We start from the raw sequence: 19,930 nt of genomic DNA, 5'->3' as shown, positions 1-19,930 counted from the left end.
TCTCTATGAGGGGAGGAGGAAGCAGGACTCACAGGCTTTCTCTATGAGGGGGAGGAGGAAGCAGGACTCACAGGCTTTCTCTATGAGGGGGAGGAGGAAGCAGGACTCACAGGCTTTCTCTATGAGGGGAGGAGGAAGCAGGACTCACAAGCTTTCTCTATGAGGGGGAGGAGGAAGCAGGACTCACAGGCCTTCTCTATGATTGGGAGGAGGAAGCAGGACTCACAGGCTTTTTCTATGAGAGGGAGGAGGAAGCAGGACTCACAGGCCTTCTCTATGATTGGGAGGAGGAAGCAGGACTCGCAGGCTTTTTCTATGAGAGGGAGGAGGAAGCAGGACTCACAGGCTTTCTCTATGAGTGGGAGGGGGAAGCTGGACTCACAGGCTTTTGCTATGAATGGGAGGAGGAAGCAGGACTCACAGGCTTTCTCTATGATTGGGAGGAGGAAGCAGGACTCACAAGCTTTCTCTATGAGTGGGAGGGTGGAAGCAGGACTCACAGGCTTTCTCTATGAGTGGGAGGAGGAAGCATGAGTCACAGGCTTTCTCTATGATTGGGAGGAGGAAGCAGGACTCACAGGCTTTCTCTATGAGAGGGAGGAGGAAGCAGGACTCACGGGCTTTCTTTATGAGGAGGAGGAAGCAGGACTCACAGGCTTTCTCTATGAGTGGGGGAGGGGGAAGCAGGACTCACAGGCTTTCTCTATGAGTGGGAGGAGGAAGCAGGACTCACAGGCTTTCTCTATGAGTGGAAGTGGAAGCAGGACTCACATGCTTTCTCTATGAGGGGGAAGCAGGACTCACAGGCTTTCTCTATGAGTGGGAGGAGGAAGCAGGACTCACAGGCTTTCTCTATGAGTGGAAGTGGAAGCAGGACTCACATGCTTTCTCTATGAGGGGGAAGCAGGACTCACAGGCTTTCTCTATGAGTGGGAGGAGGAAGCAGGACTCACAGGCTTTCTCTATGAGAAGGAGGGGGAAGCAGGACTCACAGGCTTTCTCTATGAGTGGGAGGAGCAAGCAGGACTCACATGCTTTCTCTAGGAGTGGGAGGAGGAAGCAGGACTCACAGGCTTTCTCTATGAGGGGGATGGGAAGCAGGACTCACAGGCTTTCTCTATGAGGAGGAGGCAGGACTCACAGGCTTTCTCTATGAGGGGGAGGGAGAAGCAGGACTCACAGGCTTTCTCTAGGAGTGGGAGGAGGAAGCAGGACTCACAGGCTTTCTCTATAAGGAGGAGGGGGAAGCAGGACTCACAGGCTCTCTCTATGAGGGGGAAGCAGGACTCACAGGCTTTCTCTATGGGTGGGTGAGAAGCTCAGCTCTTAAATATTCTCTCTGAGTATACAGTAAGAGCACTGACAGAAGCAGGAATAATAGAGAAGTGATTGTTAGTCATAGACACTTGTCACAAAGGGAAGAAGTTTTTCTAACAAAATATAAGGAAAATAATGCGAGTGGTTTTAAAGGTTCCTGATCGCTATGGACGACTTTCTGTCTGGGAGGATGTAAAAAGACGTCTATATCACTCTTTAAATAAAACACCCAGCTACACCATAGAGATATACTGTATACTATGCACGTACATACAGTGGATCAGCGCAATGTCGGTCACCTACCTGTTTAGGTTTGGCACAAAGTTTTTCCAGCGTTTTTTTATGATCTGGGATTTCTGGCCACACAAAAGGCTTAATTCTATAATGGTAAAGATAAAAATATATATTTATTTAGTTAAAAAAATGGTGGATTGTTCATAATACAATGATACAAATCACAGGAGAAAGTTCAGATGATTGTAAGACAATTTTTGCCACTAGGGGGAGCTCACTCATATAGGTTTAGTGAGAGCTCCCCCTAATGGTGGCTGCACCTAGGCAAAAGTATATGAAACTATGGCTTGTCTGGGTATTTTCTAGAGAAATCAGAGAACAGGCTTAAACTATTACAAGACATACAGTATTTTATAATACATCCAAACTTTTATTACTTACTTGCTTTTCCAAAACACGGCAATCAATATAACTACAATAAGCAAGAAAAAAGGGATGCTTGTACTTAAAACGATTGGTACAGTCGAAGTCATGTCCCCTTTGGAAAAAAAATATAGAAAAGAGTCAAGTAAATAACAGATGCGGCAAACATAAAATCATTATACTCATCTTTTTATATGGCTACAATTGTAACATTCTGCTAAAAATGATCACATTTTTAATTTACTGCTTTTTAAAAATCTCTATTCTTAAGAACTCATGATTTTTTTTTAAATTATATTATGTTCCATGCCTAAGTGACCAGCCACCTCATTGGCCGATCTCCCATGCAAGGATTGTGTGCTTACAAGCTCTTTGCTGTAGGGGTTGTAAGTGCTCCTCTGAATCTGCCCAGATTCAGTGATTCTGTCGGCTTTAGTGCCCCTGTAGTCCTTTGATGATACACAGGTAAAGCTTACTCTTTTTGCAGCGTGGGAAAGTGCACAGTCCGACAGTCAATATTAGATACTTGTGATCTACGGACTGTCAGGCGGCACTGTATTAAATACAGGTATGATTCAGTCATGAAAATCACTGCATGGGATCAGGAATACTCCCAGATATCACAGGTCATCGAGCAATCCACAAATACAAGTTAAAGCGCTATCATTACAAAAATAAAAAAAAAAGCCATACATCCCCACCATTCAGAAACGCAGCCGTCTTCTCTGGGCCAAAGCTCATTTATAGTGGACTGAGGCAAAATGGAAAACTGTTCTGTGGTCAAAGGAACCAAATCAATTTTTTTAATGGAAACTCAGGATGCCATGTCCTGTGGACTCAGGAGAGGGACCATCCAGCTTCTTATCGAGGAAAGGGAGCATCCAGCCTGTTATTGAGGAGAGGGACCATCCAGCTTGTTATTGAGGAGAGGGGCCATCAAGCTTGTTATCCATTATTAAGGACCACAATTTTTGTTATCAAGGAGATGGACCATCCAGCATATTATCGAGTATAGAGACCATTCAGCTTGTTATTGAGGAGAGGAACCATGTCCTATGGACTCAGGAGAGGGACTGTCCAGCTTGTAATTGAGGAGAGGGACCATCTAGCTTGTTATTGAGGAGAGGGACCATCCAGCTTGTTATTGAGGAGAGGGACCATCCAGCTTGTTATCGAGGAGTGGGACCATGCAACTTATCAAGGAGAAGGACCACCCAGCTTCTTATCGAGGAGAGGGAGCATCCAGTCTGTTATTGAGGGGAGGGACCATCCAGCTTGTTATCTGGGAGAGGGACCATGCAACTTATCAAGGAGAAGGACCATCAAGCTTCTTATCGAGGACAGGGAGCATCCAGTCTGTTATTGAAGAAAGGGGCCATCCAGCTTGTTATCCATTATTAGGGGCCATGCTGCTTGTTATCGAGAAGAGGAACCATCCAGCTTGTTATCGAGGATAGGGACCATTCAGCTTGTTATTGAGAGGGACCATCCAGCTTGTTATCGAAGAGAGGACCATTCAGCTTGTTATCAATGAGAGGGACCATTCAGCCTGTTATCGAGGAGAGATACCATCCAGCTTGTTATTGAGGAGAGGGGCCATCCAGCTTGTTATTGAGGAGAGGGACCATCCAGCTTGCTATCGAGGAGAGTGGCCATCCAGCTTGTTATCGAGGGGGACCATGCAGCTTGTTATCAAGGAGAGGGACCATGCAGCTTGTTATTGAGGAGAGTGTCCATCCAGCTTTTTATCGAGGACAGGGAACATCCAGCTTCTTATCAATGAGGGGGACCATGCAGCTTGTAATCAATCAATGAGAGGGACGATTCAGCTTGTTGATGAGGAGAGGACCATCCAGCTTCTTATCGAGGAAAGGGACCATCCAGCTTGTTATCAAGGAGGGGGGCCATGCAGCCTGTTACCGATGAGGGACCCTCCAGCTTGTTATCAGTGCACAGTTCTGCAGCTCTGCTGGTTGAAGGGCATTAGGGCCTATGGCAGGGGCAGCTTACACATAAAGGCACCATCATTGCAGAGCATTATAAAGAGGTGTTAGAACAACATCTGCTTTATTCAGACTACTTTATCAGGAAGACCTTGTATGTGTCGGCAAGACAATAGTAAACCATACCCTGCATCCATCACAATAGCAGACATGGCCCAACTTTTTTTAGATGGTTCGCTGCTATTAATTTTTAAATTTGTTTTTTTATTTAAATTAGTTATATGAAAAAGTTTGGGCACCCCTATTAATGTTAACCTTTTTTCTTTATAACAATTTGGGTTTTTGCAGCAGCTATTTCAGTTTCATATATCTAATAACTGATGGACTGAGTAATATTTCTGGATTGAAATGAGGTTTATTGTACAAACAGAAAATGTGTAATCCGCATTCAAACAAAATTTGACCGGTGCAAATCTATGGGCACCCTTATCAATCTCTTGATTTGAATACTCCTAACTACTTTTTACTGACTTACTAAAGCACTAAATTGGTTTTGTAACCTCATTGAGCTTTGAGCTTCATAGGCAGGTGCATCCAATCATGAGAAAAGGTATTTAAGGTGGCCACTTGCAAGTTGTTCTCCTATTGGAATCTCCTATGAAGAGTGGCATCATGGGCTCCTCAAAACAACTCTCAAATGATCTGAAAACAAAGATTATTCCACATAGTTGTTCAGGGGAAGGTACAAAAAGTTGTCTCAGAGATTTAAACTGTCAGTTTCCACTGTGAGGAACATAGTAAGGAAATGGAAGAACACAGGTACAGTTGTTGTTACGCCCAGAAGTGGCAGGCCAAGAAAAATATCAGAAAGGCAGAGAAGAAGAATGGTGAGAACAGTCAAGGACAATTCACAGACCACCTCCAAATTAGTAAGCGAATATGTCTGGCTCACAGTTACGCAAGTTAGGTGCCCAGAAAAAATGGTAGTCAATAAAAATAGTAATAATTAAAATAGTGTGCCAGAATTATTACTATTTTTATAGACCACCTCCAAAGACCTGCAGCATCATCTTGCTGCAGATGGTGTCAATGTGAATCGGTCAACAATACAGCGCACTTTGCACAAGGAGAAGCTGTATGGGAGAGTGATGCGAAAGAAGCCGTTTCTGCAAGCACGCCACAAACAGAGTCGCCTGAGGGATGCAAAAGCACATTTGGACAAGCCAGTTACATTTTGGAAGAAGGTCCTGTGGACTGATGAAACAAAGATTGAGTTGTTTGGTCATACAAAAAGGCGTTCTGCATGGAGGCAAAAAAACACGGCATTCCAAGAAAAGCACTTGCTACCCACAGTAAAATTTGGTGAAGGTTCCATCATGCTTTGGGGCTGTGTGGCCAATGACGGCACCGGGAATCTTGTTAAAGTTGAGGGTCGCATGGATTCAACTCAGTATCAGCAGATTCTTGACAATAATGTGCATGAATCAGTGACGAAGTTGAAGTTACGCAGGGGATTGGATATTTCAGCAGGACAATGATCCAAAACACCGCTCCAAATCTACTCAGGCATTCATGCAGAGGAACAATTACAATGTTCTGGAATGGCCATCCCAGTCCCCAGACCTGAATATCATTGAAAATCTGTGGGATGATTTGAAGCGGGCTGTCCATGCTCGGCGACCATCAAACTTACCTGAACTGGAATTGTTTTGTAAACAGGAATGGTCAAATCTACCTTCATCCAGGATCCAGGAACTCATTAAAAGCTACAGGGAGCGACTAGAGGCTGTGATTTTTGCAAAAGGAGGATCTACAAAATATTAATGTCACTTTTATGTTGAGGTGCCCATACTTTTGCACCGGTCAAATTTTGTTTAAATGCGGATTGCACATTTTCTGTTAGTTCAATAAACCTCATTTCAATCCAGAAATATTACTCAGTCCATCAGTTATTAGATATATGAAACTGAAATAGCAAACACCCAAATAGTTATAAAGAAAAAAGGTTAACATCAATAGGGGTGCCCAAACTTTTTCATATGACTGTAAATGGAACAGTGTCTAACATTCACTTTGTGAATTTTAGAAATCTGGAATAGATCACACCCCCACATTCCCTTCTAATAATAGGTTAACCCCCAATCTGAAGAGAACATATTATAGATTGCTCAGATTTATCCCAACGTACAGTCGTTCCCTTGCCGGGGGTCTGTCGCCATGTCCTCCTCTGTCTTGAAGGTGGTGGTTGCGCTCCACGGGCTCCAGGAGCCGTCATAGAACTCTGCAGGTTTGGATCGAGCGCGCGCCTCGTACTTTGTGGAATATTCCAGATTTCTCTTTGGGATATACAGGACCAGGTTTCTAATTTTAAAACACTGAACGATCAAGAGAAAAAAGGAGAAATGTGTAAGGATCCGCCGAGCCGAAAATGTGTCTCGTTTAGTTGATTAAGGAGCTATTCCTGTTTCAGACCCGCAACACACATCCGTGTAATTTGTACGTGTGCGGTACGTAGTTGCACGTACCGGAAACACGTACACACGGAGACCCATGTTATGCAATGGTAGCAGGCACACACACGTAAAATCACACGGAACATGTGTCCGTGTGGTAAGTACGTGTGTGCACTTTTCTACCCGGACGACATGTCCGTTTTTGGCCGGCAGCACGCAGGCACGGACCCGCTTTAGTCTATGGGTCCGTGCCGGCACGGACCCCACACGGAGTATGTCCGTGTTCAGCACGTTTCGTGCGTGTGCGTTTTTACACAAGTGATCTTATTTTTATTTTTTTTTAAATTAAATTCAGTATACTTACCTTTTTTTCTGCTGTTCTCAGTCATACTTACATTGGCGCTCAGTTTTTTTCTTCCTCCGGCTCATACCGCTCCCCGATCACCAGCGCGGCGAGGAACAGCTGTGCAGAGAATACGCGGCAACAATTACTTTGAATATGCCGGCCGCTCATTAATCAATCTACTATTCCCTGCTTTCCCCACCCACAGACGCCTATGATTGGTTGCAGTGAGACACGCCCCCCACGCTGAGTGACAGCTGTCTCACTGCACCCAATCACACCAGCCGGTGGGCGTGTCTATATTGTGCAGTAAAATCAATAAATAAATAATTAAAAAAATCGGCGTGCGGTCCCCCACAATTTTAAAACCAGCCAGATAAAGCCATATGGCTGATGGCTGGTATTCTCAGCATGGGGAGCCCCAGGTTATAGGGAGCCTCCCAGCCTAACAATATCAGCCAGCAGCCGCCCAGAATTGCCGCATACATTATATGCGACAGTTCTGGGACTGTACCCGGCTCTTCCCGATTTACCCTGGTGCATTGGCAAATCGGGGTAATAAGGAGTTTTTGGCAGCCCACAGCTGCCAATAAGTCCTAGATTAATCATGTCAGGCGTCTCCCCGAGATACCTTCCATGATTAATCTGTAAATTACAGTAAATAAACACACACACCCGAACAATCCTTTATTAGAAAAAAAAACACTAACAAATTGCCTTGTTCACCAATTTTATAAGCCCGAAAAAGCCCTCCATGTCCGGCGTAATCCAGGATGGTCCAGCGTCGCATCCAGCTCTGCTGCATGGAGGTGACCGGAGCTGCAGAAGACACTGCCGCTCCTGTCAGCTCCACGCAGCTAATGAAGGGAATAGCGCGATCAGCTGTATTCAGCGTTGGCCGCGAGTAACCTCAGTGACAGCTCAGCTGGTCGCGCTATTCCCTTCATTAGCTGCGTGGAGCTGACAGGAGCGGTAGTGTCTTCTGCAGCTCCGGTCACCTCCATGCAACAGAGCTGGATGCGACGCTGGACCATCCTGGAGTACGCCGGACATGGAGGGCTTTTTCGGGCTTATTAAATTGGTGAACAAGGCAATTTGTTAGTGGTTTTTTTTCTAATAAAGGATTGTTCGGGTGTGTGTGTTTATTTACTGTAATTTACAGATTAATCATGGAAGGTATCTCGGGGAGACGCCTGACATGATTAATCTAGGACTTATTGGCAGCTATGGGCTGCCAAAAACTCCTTATTACCCCGAATGCCAACGCACCAGGGCAAATCGGGAAGAGCCGGGTACAGTCCCAGAACTGTCGCATATAATGTATACGTCAATTCTGGGCGGCTGCTGGCTGATATTATTATGCTGGGGGGCTCCCCATAACGTGGGGCTCCCCATCCTGAGAATACCAGCCTTCAGCCATGTGACTTTATCTGGCTGGTATTAAAATTGGGGGGACCGCACGCAGTTTTTTTTTAATTATTTATTTATTTATTTTACTGCACAGTATAGACACGCCCACCGGCTGCTGTGATTGGGTGCAGTGAGACACCTGTCACTCAGTGTGGGGGGCGTGTCTGACTGCAACCAATCATAGGCGCCGGTGGGCGGGGAAAGCAGGGAATAAGAGATTGATTAATGAGCGGCCGGCATATTCAAAGTAATTGTTGCCGCGTATTCTCTGCACAGCTGTTCCTCGCCGCTCTAGTGATCGGGGAGCGGTAAGTATGAGAGAGGGCTGCTCACTTCAGTCACTCGGGGGATTAGCGGTCACTGGTGAATCCTTCACAGGTGACCGCTAATCAGTACGCGGAACACAGACAGAGCCGTGGCATGACAATGAAGTCGGGTGAAGTTCACCCAAGTTCATTCTCATCGCGCAACTCTGTCTGCTGTCAGCCGACATGTATCAACGACATTGTGCAACACACAAACGGACATTCCACACGGACATTCCACGTACACATACACGGGCATTTTACACACAAACACGGACGTTTTACACGTACACACGGCTCGCATACGCCATCACACAGATGCCATACGTACCGGAGAAACGCCCCAAAAAAATGGAACAGGGACCCGAAAAACGGACCGTGTCACACGGACGTTTTTTATGCGGAAGTGTGTTTTAGGCCTCAAACATATATTTCTGAAATGAGAGCCACAGCTACATAAACAGCGGAAGACCCCCGATTCTAAAAGGTGATGTGACGGCGGGGGTGACTACCAGGATAATAGATTATTCCCTATCCACATTTGTTTGCGGGCAATTACTTTGCTCTTACCCCCATTTTGCATCCCACTGCAGCACCCTAGCCCTTACTATGGCCATTTTACATCCATATTACAGCACCACAGTTCAGGACCCCATTGACTTATATGGAGTTCAGGGTCAGGGTCAAGTCTGGGTCCTGAACCGAACTTTTAACTACAGTCCAGTTGAACCTGGCGAACCCGAACTTCCATGGGTTCGCTCATCTGTACTTTGGACGCATACGGAACCCCAACTGGTACATTGTAACAAACTTTTTATGCAGCTGATATCCAAAGCAAAAACGTAAAGGTGAATTTTGAATAGGTCCACCATCTGAGTGTGGCCTACATCCTTCCTTTATACTTTTCCTCTATTTTGGATTCTGTTTGCAACGTGCACAATAAAATCCATCAAAAACTGCAAGTTGTAAAGAAAATGACAAGTGAAGAGAAGGTCGTAGTAGGATTTCTACCCTTACCAACTTGTGCTGTCCGGCCAGATACGTTTCATCTTTACAATCCTGCAACATAAAAATATCAGTTTATTAGCAGCAAAGTGACAAATTGCAGGAACTGCCCAGCTAAAGGGAACCTGTGACAAAGCATAATTATCCCTGTACTGTGACATCACTGTGTGTATTATCCCTGTACTGTGACAACAATGTGTGTATTACCCCTGTACTGTGACATCACTGTGTGTATTACGCCTGTACTGTGACATCACTGTGTGTATTATCCCTGTACTGTGACATCACTGTGTGTATTATCCCTGTACTGTGACATCACTGTGTGTATTATCCCTGTACTGTGACATCACTGTGTGTATTATCCCTGTACTGTGACATCACTGTGTGTATTACCCCTGGACTGTGACATCACTGTGTGTATTACCCCTGTACTGTGACATCACTGTGTGCATTATCCCTGTACTGTGACATCACTGTGTATTATCCCTGTACTGTGACATCGCTGTGTGTATTATCCCTGTACTGTGACATCGCTGTGTGTATTATCCCTGTACTGTGACATCACTGTGTGTATTATCCCTGTACTGTGACATCACTGTGTGTATTATCCCTGTACTGTGACATCACTGTGTGTATTATCCCTGTGCTGTGACATCACTGTGTGTATTATCCCTGTACTGTGACATCACTGTGTGTATTATCCCTGTACTGTGACATCACTGTGTGTATTATCCCTGTACTGTGACATCACTGTGTGTATTATCCCTGTACTTTGACATCACTGTGTGTATTATCCCTGTACTGTGACATCACTGTGTGTATTACCTCTGTACTGTGACATCACTGTGTGTATTATCCCTGTACTGTGACATCACTGTGTGTATTACCCCTGTACTGTGACATCACTGTGTGTATTATCCCTGTACTGTGACATCACTGTGTGTATTATCCCTGTACTGTGACATCACTGTGTGTATTATCCCTGTACTTTGACATCACTGTGTGTATTATCCCTGTACTGTGACATCACTGTGTGTATTACCTCTGTACTGTGACATCACTGTGTGTATTACCCCTGTACTGTGACATCACTGTGTGTATTACCCCTGTACTGTGACATCACTGTGTGTATTATCCCTGTACTGTAACATCACTGTGTGTATTATCCCTGTACTGTGACATCACTGTGTGTATTATCCCTGTACTGTGACATCACTGTGTGTATTATCCCTGTACTGTGACAACAATGTGTGTATTACCCCTGTACTATGACATCACTGTGTGTATTATCCCTGTACTGTGACATCACTGTGTGTATTATTCCTGTGCTGTGACATCACTGTGTGTATTATCCCTGTACTGTGACATCACTGTGTGTATTATCCCTGTACTGTGACATCACTGTGTGTATTATCCCTGTACTGTGACAACAATGTGTGTATTACCCCTGTACTGTGACATCACTGTGTGTATTATCCCTGTACTGTGACATCACTGTGTGTATTATCCCTGTACTGTGACAACAATGTGTGTATTACCCCTGTACTGTGACATCACTGTGTGTACTATCCCTGTACTTTGACATCACTGTGTGTATTATCCCTGTACTGTGACATCACTGTGTGTATTACCTCTGTACTGTGACATCACTGTGTGTATTACCCCTGTACTGTGACATCACTGTGTGTATTACCTCTGTACTGTGACATCACTGTGTGTATTACCTCTGTACTGTGACATCACTGTGTGTATTATCCCTGTACTGTGACATAACTGTGTGTATTATCCCTGTACTGTGACATCACTGTGTGTATTATCCCTGTACTTTGACATCCCTGTGTGTATTATCCCTGTACTGTGACATCACTGTGTGCATTATCCCTGTACTGTGACATCACTGTGTGTATTATCCCTGTACTGTGACATCACTGGGTGTATTATCCCTGTACTGTGACATCACTGTGTGTATTATCCCTGTACTGTGACATCACTGTGTGTATTATCCCTGTACTGTGACATCACTGTGTGTATTATCCCTGTACTGTGATAACAATGTGTGTATTACCCCTGTACTGTGACATCACTGTGTGTATTATCCCTGTACTGTGACACCACTGTGTGTATTATCCCTGTACTTTGACATCACTGTGTGTATTATCCCTGTACTGTGACAACAATGTGTGTATTACCCCTGTACTGTGACATCACTGTGTGTATTACCTCTGTACTGTGACATCACTGTGTGTATTACCCCTGTACTGTGACATCACTGTGTGTATTACCTCTGTACTGTGACATCACTGTGTGTATTACCCCTGTACTGTGACATCACTGTGTGTGTTATCCCTGTACTGTGACATCACTGTGTGTATTATCCCTGTGCTGTGACATCACTGTGTGTATTATCCCTGTACTGTGACATCACTGTGTGTATTATCCCTGTACTGTGACATCACTGTGTGTATTATCCCTGAACTGTGACATCACTGTGTGTATTATCCCTGTACTGTGACATCACTGTGTGTATTATCCCTGTACTGTGACATCACTGTGTGTATTATCCCTGTACTGTGACATCACTGTGTGTATTATCCCTGTACTGTGACATCACTGTGTGTATTTTCCCTGTACTGTGACATCACTGTGTGTATTATCCCTGTACTGTGACATCACTGTGTGTATTATCCCTGTACTGTGACATCACTGTGTGTATTACCCCTGTACTGTGAAATCACTGTGTGTATTATCCCTGTACTGTGACATCACTGTGTGTATTATCCCTGTACTGTGACATCACTGTGTGTATTACCCCTGTACTGTGACATCACTGTGTGTATTATCCCTGTACTGTGACATCACTGTGTGTATTATCCCTGTACTGTGACATCACTGTGTGTATTATCCCTGTACTGTGACATCACTGTGTGTATTACCCCTGTACTGTGACATCACTGTGTGTATTATCCCTGTACTGTGACATCACTGTGTGTATTATTGCTGTACTGTGACATCACTGTGTGTATTATCCCTGTACTGTGACATCACTGTGTATTATCCCTGTACTGTGACATCACTGTGTGCATTATCCCTGTACTGTGACATCACTGTGTGTATTATCCCTGTACTGTGACATCACTGTGTGTATTATCCCTGTACTGTGACATCACTGTGTGCATTATCCCTGTACTGTGACATCACTGTGTGTATTATCCCTGTACTGTGACATCACTGTGTGTATTATCCCTGTACTGTGACATCACTGTGTGTATTATCCCTGTGCTGTGACATCACTGTGTGTATTATCCCTGTACTGTGACATCACTGTGTATATTATCCCTGTACTGTGACATCACTGTGTGTATTATCCCTGTACTGTGACATCACTGTGTGTATTATCCCTGTACTGTGACATCACTGTGTGTATTATCCCTGTACTGTGACATCACTGTGTGTATTACCCCTGTACTGTGACATCACTGTGTGTATTATCCCTGTACTGTGACATCACTGTGTGTATTACCCCTGTACTGTGACATCACTGTGTGTATTATCCCTGTACTGTGACATCACTGTGTGTATTATCCCTGTACTGTGACATCACTGTGTGTATTATCCCTGTACTGTGACATCACTGTGTGTATTATCCCTGTACTGTGACATCACTGTGTGTATTACCCCTGCACTGTGACATCACTGTGTGTATTATCCCTGTACTGTGACATCACTGTGTGTATTACCCCTGCACTGTGACATCACTGTGTGTATTATCCCTGTACTGTGACATCACTGTGTGTATTATCCCTGTACTGTGACATCACTGTGTGTATTATCCCTGTACTGTGACATCACTGTGTGCATTACCCCTGTACTGTGACATCCCTGTGTGTATTATCCCTGTACTGTGACATCACTGTGTGTATTATCCCTGTACTGTGACATCACTGTGTGTATTATCCCTGTACTGTGACATCACTGTGTGTATTACCCCTGTACTGTGACATCACTGTGTGTATTATCCCTGTACTGTGACATCACTGTGTGTATTACCCCTGCACTGTGACATCACTGTGTGTATTATCCCTGTACTGTGACATCACTGTGTGTATTATCCCTGTACTGTGACATCACTGTGTGTATTATCCCTGTACTGTGACATCACTGTGTGTATTATTGCTGTACTGTGACATCACTGTGTGTATTATCCCTGTACTGTGACATCACTGTGTGTATTATCCCTGTACTGTGACATCACTGTGTGTATTATCCCTGTACTGTGACATCACTGTGTGTATTATCCCTGTACTGTGACATCACTGTGTGTATTACCCCTGTACTGTGACATCACTGTGTGTATTATCCCTGTACTGTGACATCACTGTGTGTATTATCCCTGTACTGTGACATCACTGTGTGTATTATCCCTGTACTGTGACATCACTGTGTGTATTACCCCTGTACTGTGACATCACTGTGTGTATTATCCCTGTACTGTGACATCACTGTGTGTATTATTGCTGTACTGTGACATCACTGTGTGTATTATCCCTGTACTGTGACATCACTGTGTATTATCCCTGTACTCGTGACATCACTGTGTGCATTATCCCTGTACTGTGACATCACTGTGTGTATTATCCCTGTACTGTGACATCACTGTGTGTATTATCCCTGTACTGTGACATCACTGTGTGCATTATCCCTGTACTGTGACATCACTGTGTGTATTATCCCTGTACTGTGACATCACTGTGTGTATTATCCCTGTACTGTGACATCACTGTGTGTATTATCCCTGTGCTGTGACATCACTGTGTGTATTATCCCTATACTGTGACATCACTGTGTATATTATCCCTGTACTGTGACATCACTGTGTGTATTATCCCTGTACTGTGACATCACTGTGTGTATTATCCCTGTACTGTGACATCACTGTGTGTATTATCCCTGTACTGTGACATCACTGTGTGTATTACCCCTGTACTGTGACATCACTGTGTGTATTATCCCTGTACTGTGACATCACTGGTGTGTATTACCCCCTGTACTGTGACATCACTGTGTGTATTTTCCCTGTACTGTGACATCACTGTGTGTATTATCCCTGTACTGTGACATCACTGTGTGTATTATCCCTGTACCTGTGACATCACTGTGTGTATTATCCCTATACTGTGACATCACTGTGTGTATTACCCCTGTACTGTGACATCACTGTGTGTATTATCCCTGTACTGTGACATCACTGTGTGTATTACCCCCTGTACTGTGACATCACTGTGTGTATTATCCCTGTACTGTGACATCACTGTGTGTATTATCCCTGTACTGTGACATCACTGTGTGTATTATCCCTGTACTGTGACATCACTGTGTGTATTATCCCTGTACTGTGACATCACTGTGTGTATTATCCCTGTACTGTGACATCACTGTGTGTATTATCCCTGTACTGTGACATCACTGTGTGTATTACCCCTGCACTGTGACATCACTGTGTGTATTATCCCTGTACTGTGACATCACTGTGTGTATTATCCCTGTACTGTGACATCACTGTGTGTATTATCCCTGTACTGTGACATCACTGTGTGCATTATCCCTGTACTGTGACATCCCTGTGTGTATTATCCCTGTACTGTGACATCACTGTGTGTATTATCCCTGTACTGTGACATCACTGTGTGTATTATCCCTGTACTGTGACATCACTGTGTGTATTATCCCTGTACTGTGACATCACTGGTGTGTATTACCCCTGTACTGTGACATCACTGTGTGTATTATCCCTGTACTGTGACATCACTGTGTGTATTACCCCTGCACTGTGACATCACTGTGTGTATTATCCCTGTACTGTGACATCACTGTGTGTATTATCCCTGTACTGTGACATCACTGTGTGTATTATTGCTGTACTGTGACATCACTGTGTGTATTATCCCTGTACTGTGACATCACTGTGTGTATTATCCCTGTACTGTGACATCACTGTGTGTATTATCCCTGTACTGTGACATCACTGTGTGTATTATCCCTGTACTGTGACATCACTGTGTGTATTACCCCTGTACTGTGACATCACTGTGTGTATTATCCCTGTACTGTGACAATCACTGTGTGTATTATCCCTGTACTGTGACATCACTGTGTTGTATTATCCCTGTACTGTGACATCACTGTGTGTATTACCCTGTACTGTGACATCACTGTGTGTATTATCCCTGTACTGTGACATCACTGTGTGTATTATTGCTGTACTGTGACATCACTGTGTGTATTATCCCTGTACTGTGACATCACTGTGTATTATCCCTGTACTGTGACATCACTGCTGTGCATTATCCCTGTACTGTGACATCACTGTGTGTATTATCCCTGTACTGTGACATCACTGTGTGTATTATCCCTGTACTGTGACATCACTGTGTGCATTATCCCTGTACTGTGACATCACTGTGTGTATTATCCCTGTACTGTGACATCACTGTGTGTATTATCCCTGTACTGTGACATCACTGTGTGTATTATCCCTGTACTGTGACATCACTGTGTGTATTATCCCTGTGCTGTGACATCACTGTGTGTATTATCCCTGTACTGTGACATCACTGTGTATATTATCCCTGTACTGTGACATCACTGTGTGTATTATCCCTGTACTGTGACATCACTGTGTGTATTATCCCTGTACTGTGACATCACTGTGTGTATTATCCCTGTACTGTGACATCACTGTGTGTATTATCCCTGTACTGTGACATCACTGTGTGTATTACCCCTGTACTGTGACATCACTGGTGTGTATTTTCCCTGTACTGTGACATCACTGTGTGTATTATCCCTGTACTGTGACATCACTGTGTGTATTATCCCTATACTGTGACATCACTGTGTGTATTACCTCTGTACTGTGACATCACTGTGTGTATTATCCCTGTACTGTGACATCACTTTGTGTATTACCCCTGTAACTGTGACATCACTGTGTGTATTATCCCTGTACTGTGACATCACTGTGTGTATTATCCCTGTACTGTGACATCACTGTGTTATTATCCCTGTACTGGACATCACTGTGTGTATTATCCCTGTACTGTGACATCACTGTGTGTATTATCCCTGTACTGTGACATCACTGTGTGTATTATCCCTGTACTGTGACATCACTGTGTGTATTACCCCTGCTACTGTGACATCACTGTGTGTATTATCCCTGTACTGTGACATCACTGTGTGTATTACCCCTGTACTGTGACATCACTGTGTGTATTATCCCTGTACTGTGACATCACTGTGTGTATTATCCCTGTACTGTGACATCACTGTGTGTATTATCCCTGTACTGTGACATCACTGTGTGTATTACCCCTGTACTGTGACATCACTGTGTGTATTATCCCTGTACTGTGACATCACTGTGTGTATTATCGCTGTACTGTGACATCACTGTGTGTATTATCCCTGTACTGTGACATCACTGTGTGTATTATCCCTGTACTGTGACATCACTGTGTGCTATTATCCCTGTACTGTGACATCACTGTGTGTATTATCCCTGTACTGTGACATCACTGTGTGTATTATCCCTGTACTGTGACATCACTGTGTGCTATTATCCCTGTACTGTGACATCACTGTGTGTATTATCCCTGTACTGTGACATCACTGTGTGTATTATCCCTGTACTGTGACATCACTGTGTGTATTATCCCTGTACTGTGACATCACTGTGTGTATTATCCCTGTACTGTGACATCATTGTGTGTATTATCCCTGTACTGTGACATCACTGTGTGTATTATCCCTGTACTGTGACATCACTGTGTGTATTATCCCTGTACTGTGACATCACTGTGTGTATTATCCCTGTGCTGTGACATCACTGTGTGTATTATCCCTGTACTGTGACATCACTGTGTGTATTATCCCTGTACTGTGACATCACTGTGTGTATTATCCCTGTACTGTGACATCACTGTGTGTATTATCCCTGTACTGTGACATCACTGTGTGTATTATCCCTGTACTGTGACATCACTGTGTGTATTATCCCTGTACTGTGACATCACTGTGTGTATTATCCCTGTACTGTGACATCACTGTGTGTATTATCCCTGTACTGTGACATCACTGTGTGTATTATCCCTGTACTGTGACATCACTGTGTGTATTATCCCTGTACTGTGACATCACTGTGTGTATTTTCCCTGTACTGTGACATCACTGTGTGTATTATCCCTGTACTGTGACATCACTGTGTGTATTTATCCCTGTACTGTGACATCACTGTGTGTATTACCCCTGTACTGTGAAATCACTGTGTGTATTATCCCTGTACTGTGACATCACTGTGTGTATTATCCTGTACTGTGACATCACTGTGTGTATTACCCCTGTACTGTGACATCACTGTGTGTATTATCCCTGTACTGTGACATCACTGTGTGTATTATCCCTGTACTGTGACATCACTGTGTGTATTATCCCTGTACTGTGACATCACTGTGTGTATTATCCCTGTACTGTGACATCACTGTGTGTATTATCCCTGTACTGTGACATCACTGTGTGTATTATGCCTGTACTGTGACATCACTGTGTGTATTATCCCTGTACTGTGACATCACTGTGGTATTATCCCTGTACTGTGGACATCACTGTGTGCATTATCCCTGTACTGTGACATCACTGTGTGTATTATCCCTGTACTGTGACATCACTGTGTGTATTATCCCTGTACTGTGACATCACTGTGTGCTATTATCCCTGTACTGTGACATCACTGTGTGTATTATCCCTGTACTGTGACTTCACTGTGTGTATTATCCCTGTACTGTGACATCACTGTGTGTATTATCCCTGTGCTGTGACATCACTGTGTGTATTATCCCTGTACTGTGACATCCCTGTGTGTATTATCCCTGTACTGTGACATCACTGTGTGTATTATCCCTGTACTGTGACATCACTGTGTGTATTATCCCTGTACTGTGACATCACTGTGTGTATTATCCCTGTACTGTGACATCACTGTGTATATTATCCCTGTACTGTGACATCACTGTGTGTATTATCCCTGTACTGTGACATCACTGTGTGTATTATCCCTGTACTGTGACATCACTGTGTGTATTATCCCTGTACTGTGACATCACTGTGTGTATTATCCCTGTACTGTGACATCACTGTGTGTATTACCCCTGCACTGTGACATCACTGTGTGTATTATCCCTGTACTGTGACATCACTGTGTGTATTACCCCTGCTACTGTGACATCACTGTGTGTATTATCCCTGTACTGTGACATCACTGTGTGTATTATCCCCTGTACTGTGACATCACTGTGTGTATTATCCCTGTACTGTGACATCACTGTGTGTCATTACCCCTGTACTGTGACATCCCTGTGTGTATTATCCCTGTACTGTGACATCACTGTGTGTATTATCCCTGTACTGTGACATCACTGTGTGTATTATCCCTGTACTGTGACATCACTGTGTGGTATTACCCTGTACTGTGACATCACTGTGTGTATTATCCCTGTACTGTGACATCACTGTGTGTATTACCCCTGCACTGTGACATCACTGTGTGTATTATCCCTGTACTGTGACATCACTGTGTGTATTATCCCTGTACTGTGACATCACTGTGTGTATTATCCCTGTACTGTGACATCACTGTGTGTATTATTGCCTGTACTGTGACATCACTGTGTGTATTATCCCTGTACTGTGACATCACTGTGTGTATTATCCCTGTACTGTGACATCACTGTGTGTATTATCCCTGTACTGTGACATCACTGTGTGTATTATCCCTGTACTGTGACATCACTGTGTGTATTACCCCTGTACTGTGACATCACTGTGTGTATTATCCCTGTACTGTGACATCACTGTGTGTATTATCCCTGTACTGTGACATCACTGTGTGTATTATCCCTGTACTGTGACATCACTGTGTGTATTACACCTGTACTGTGACATCACTGTGTGTATTATCCCTGTACTGTGACATCACTGTGTGTATTATTGCTGTACTGTGACATCACTGTGTGTATTATCCCTGTACTGTGACATCACTGTGTGTATTATCCCTGTACTGTGACATCACTGTGTGCTATTATCCCTGTACTGTGACATCACTGTGTGTATTATCCCTGTACTGTGACATCACTGTGTGTATTATCCCTGTACTGTGACATCACTGTGTGCATTATCCCTGTACTGTGACATCACTGTGTGTATTATCCCTGTACTGTGACATCACTGTGTGTATTATCCCTGTACTGTGACATCACTGTGTGTATTATCCCTGTGCTGTGACATCACTGTGTGTATTATCCCTATAGCTGTGACATCACTGTGTATATTATCCCTGTACTGTGACATCACTGTGTGTATTATCCCTGTACTGTGACATCACTGTGTGTATTATCCCTGTACTGTGACATCACTGTGTGGATTATCCCTGTACTGTGACATCAC

The 19,930-nt window shown here is 43.9% G+C and overlaps 1 protein-coding gene across 1 annotated transcript in view; it reads right to left on the bottom strand.

Moving 5' to 3' along the window:
* Window positions 1–19,930, bottom strand: part of IL7R (interleukin 7 receptor) — a 60,121-nt gene that overhangs the window by 3,400 nt on the left and 36,791 nt on the right. Inside the window, exons 5-8 of the mRNA XM_075343625.1 lie at window positions 9,446–9,487; window positions 6,106–6,292; window positions 1,993–2,089; window positions 1,621–1,696 (exon numbers count right to left, since the gene is read on the bottom strand). Of these exons, the coding sequence (XP_075199740.1) occupies window positions 1,621–1,696; window positions 1,993–2,089; window positions 6,106–6,292; window positions 9,446–9,487 (402 nt within the window). The remainder of the gene's footprint in view (window positions 1–1,620; window positions 1,697–1,992; window positions 2,090–6,105; window positions 6,293–9,445; window positions 9,488–19,930) is intronic.

The sequence above is a fragment of the Anomaloglossus baeobatrachus genome, chromosome 1, assembly GCF_048569485.1.
Source record: "Anomaloglossus baeobatrachus isolate aAnoBae1 chromosome 1, aAnoBae1.hap1, whole genome shotgun sequence".
NCBI lineage: Eukaryota > Metazoa > Chordata > Amphibia > Anura > Aromobatidae > Anomaloglossus > Anomaloglossus baeobatrachus.
This window is presented reverse-complemented; position numbering and strand designations above follow the sequence as displayed.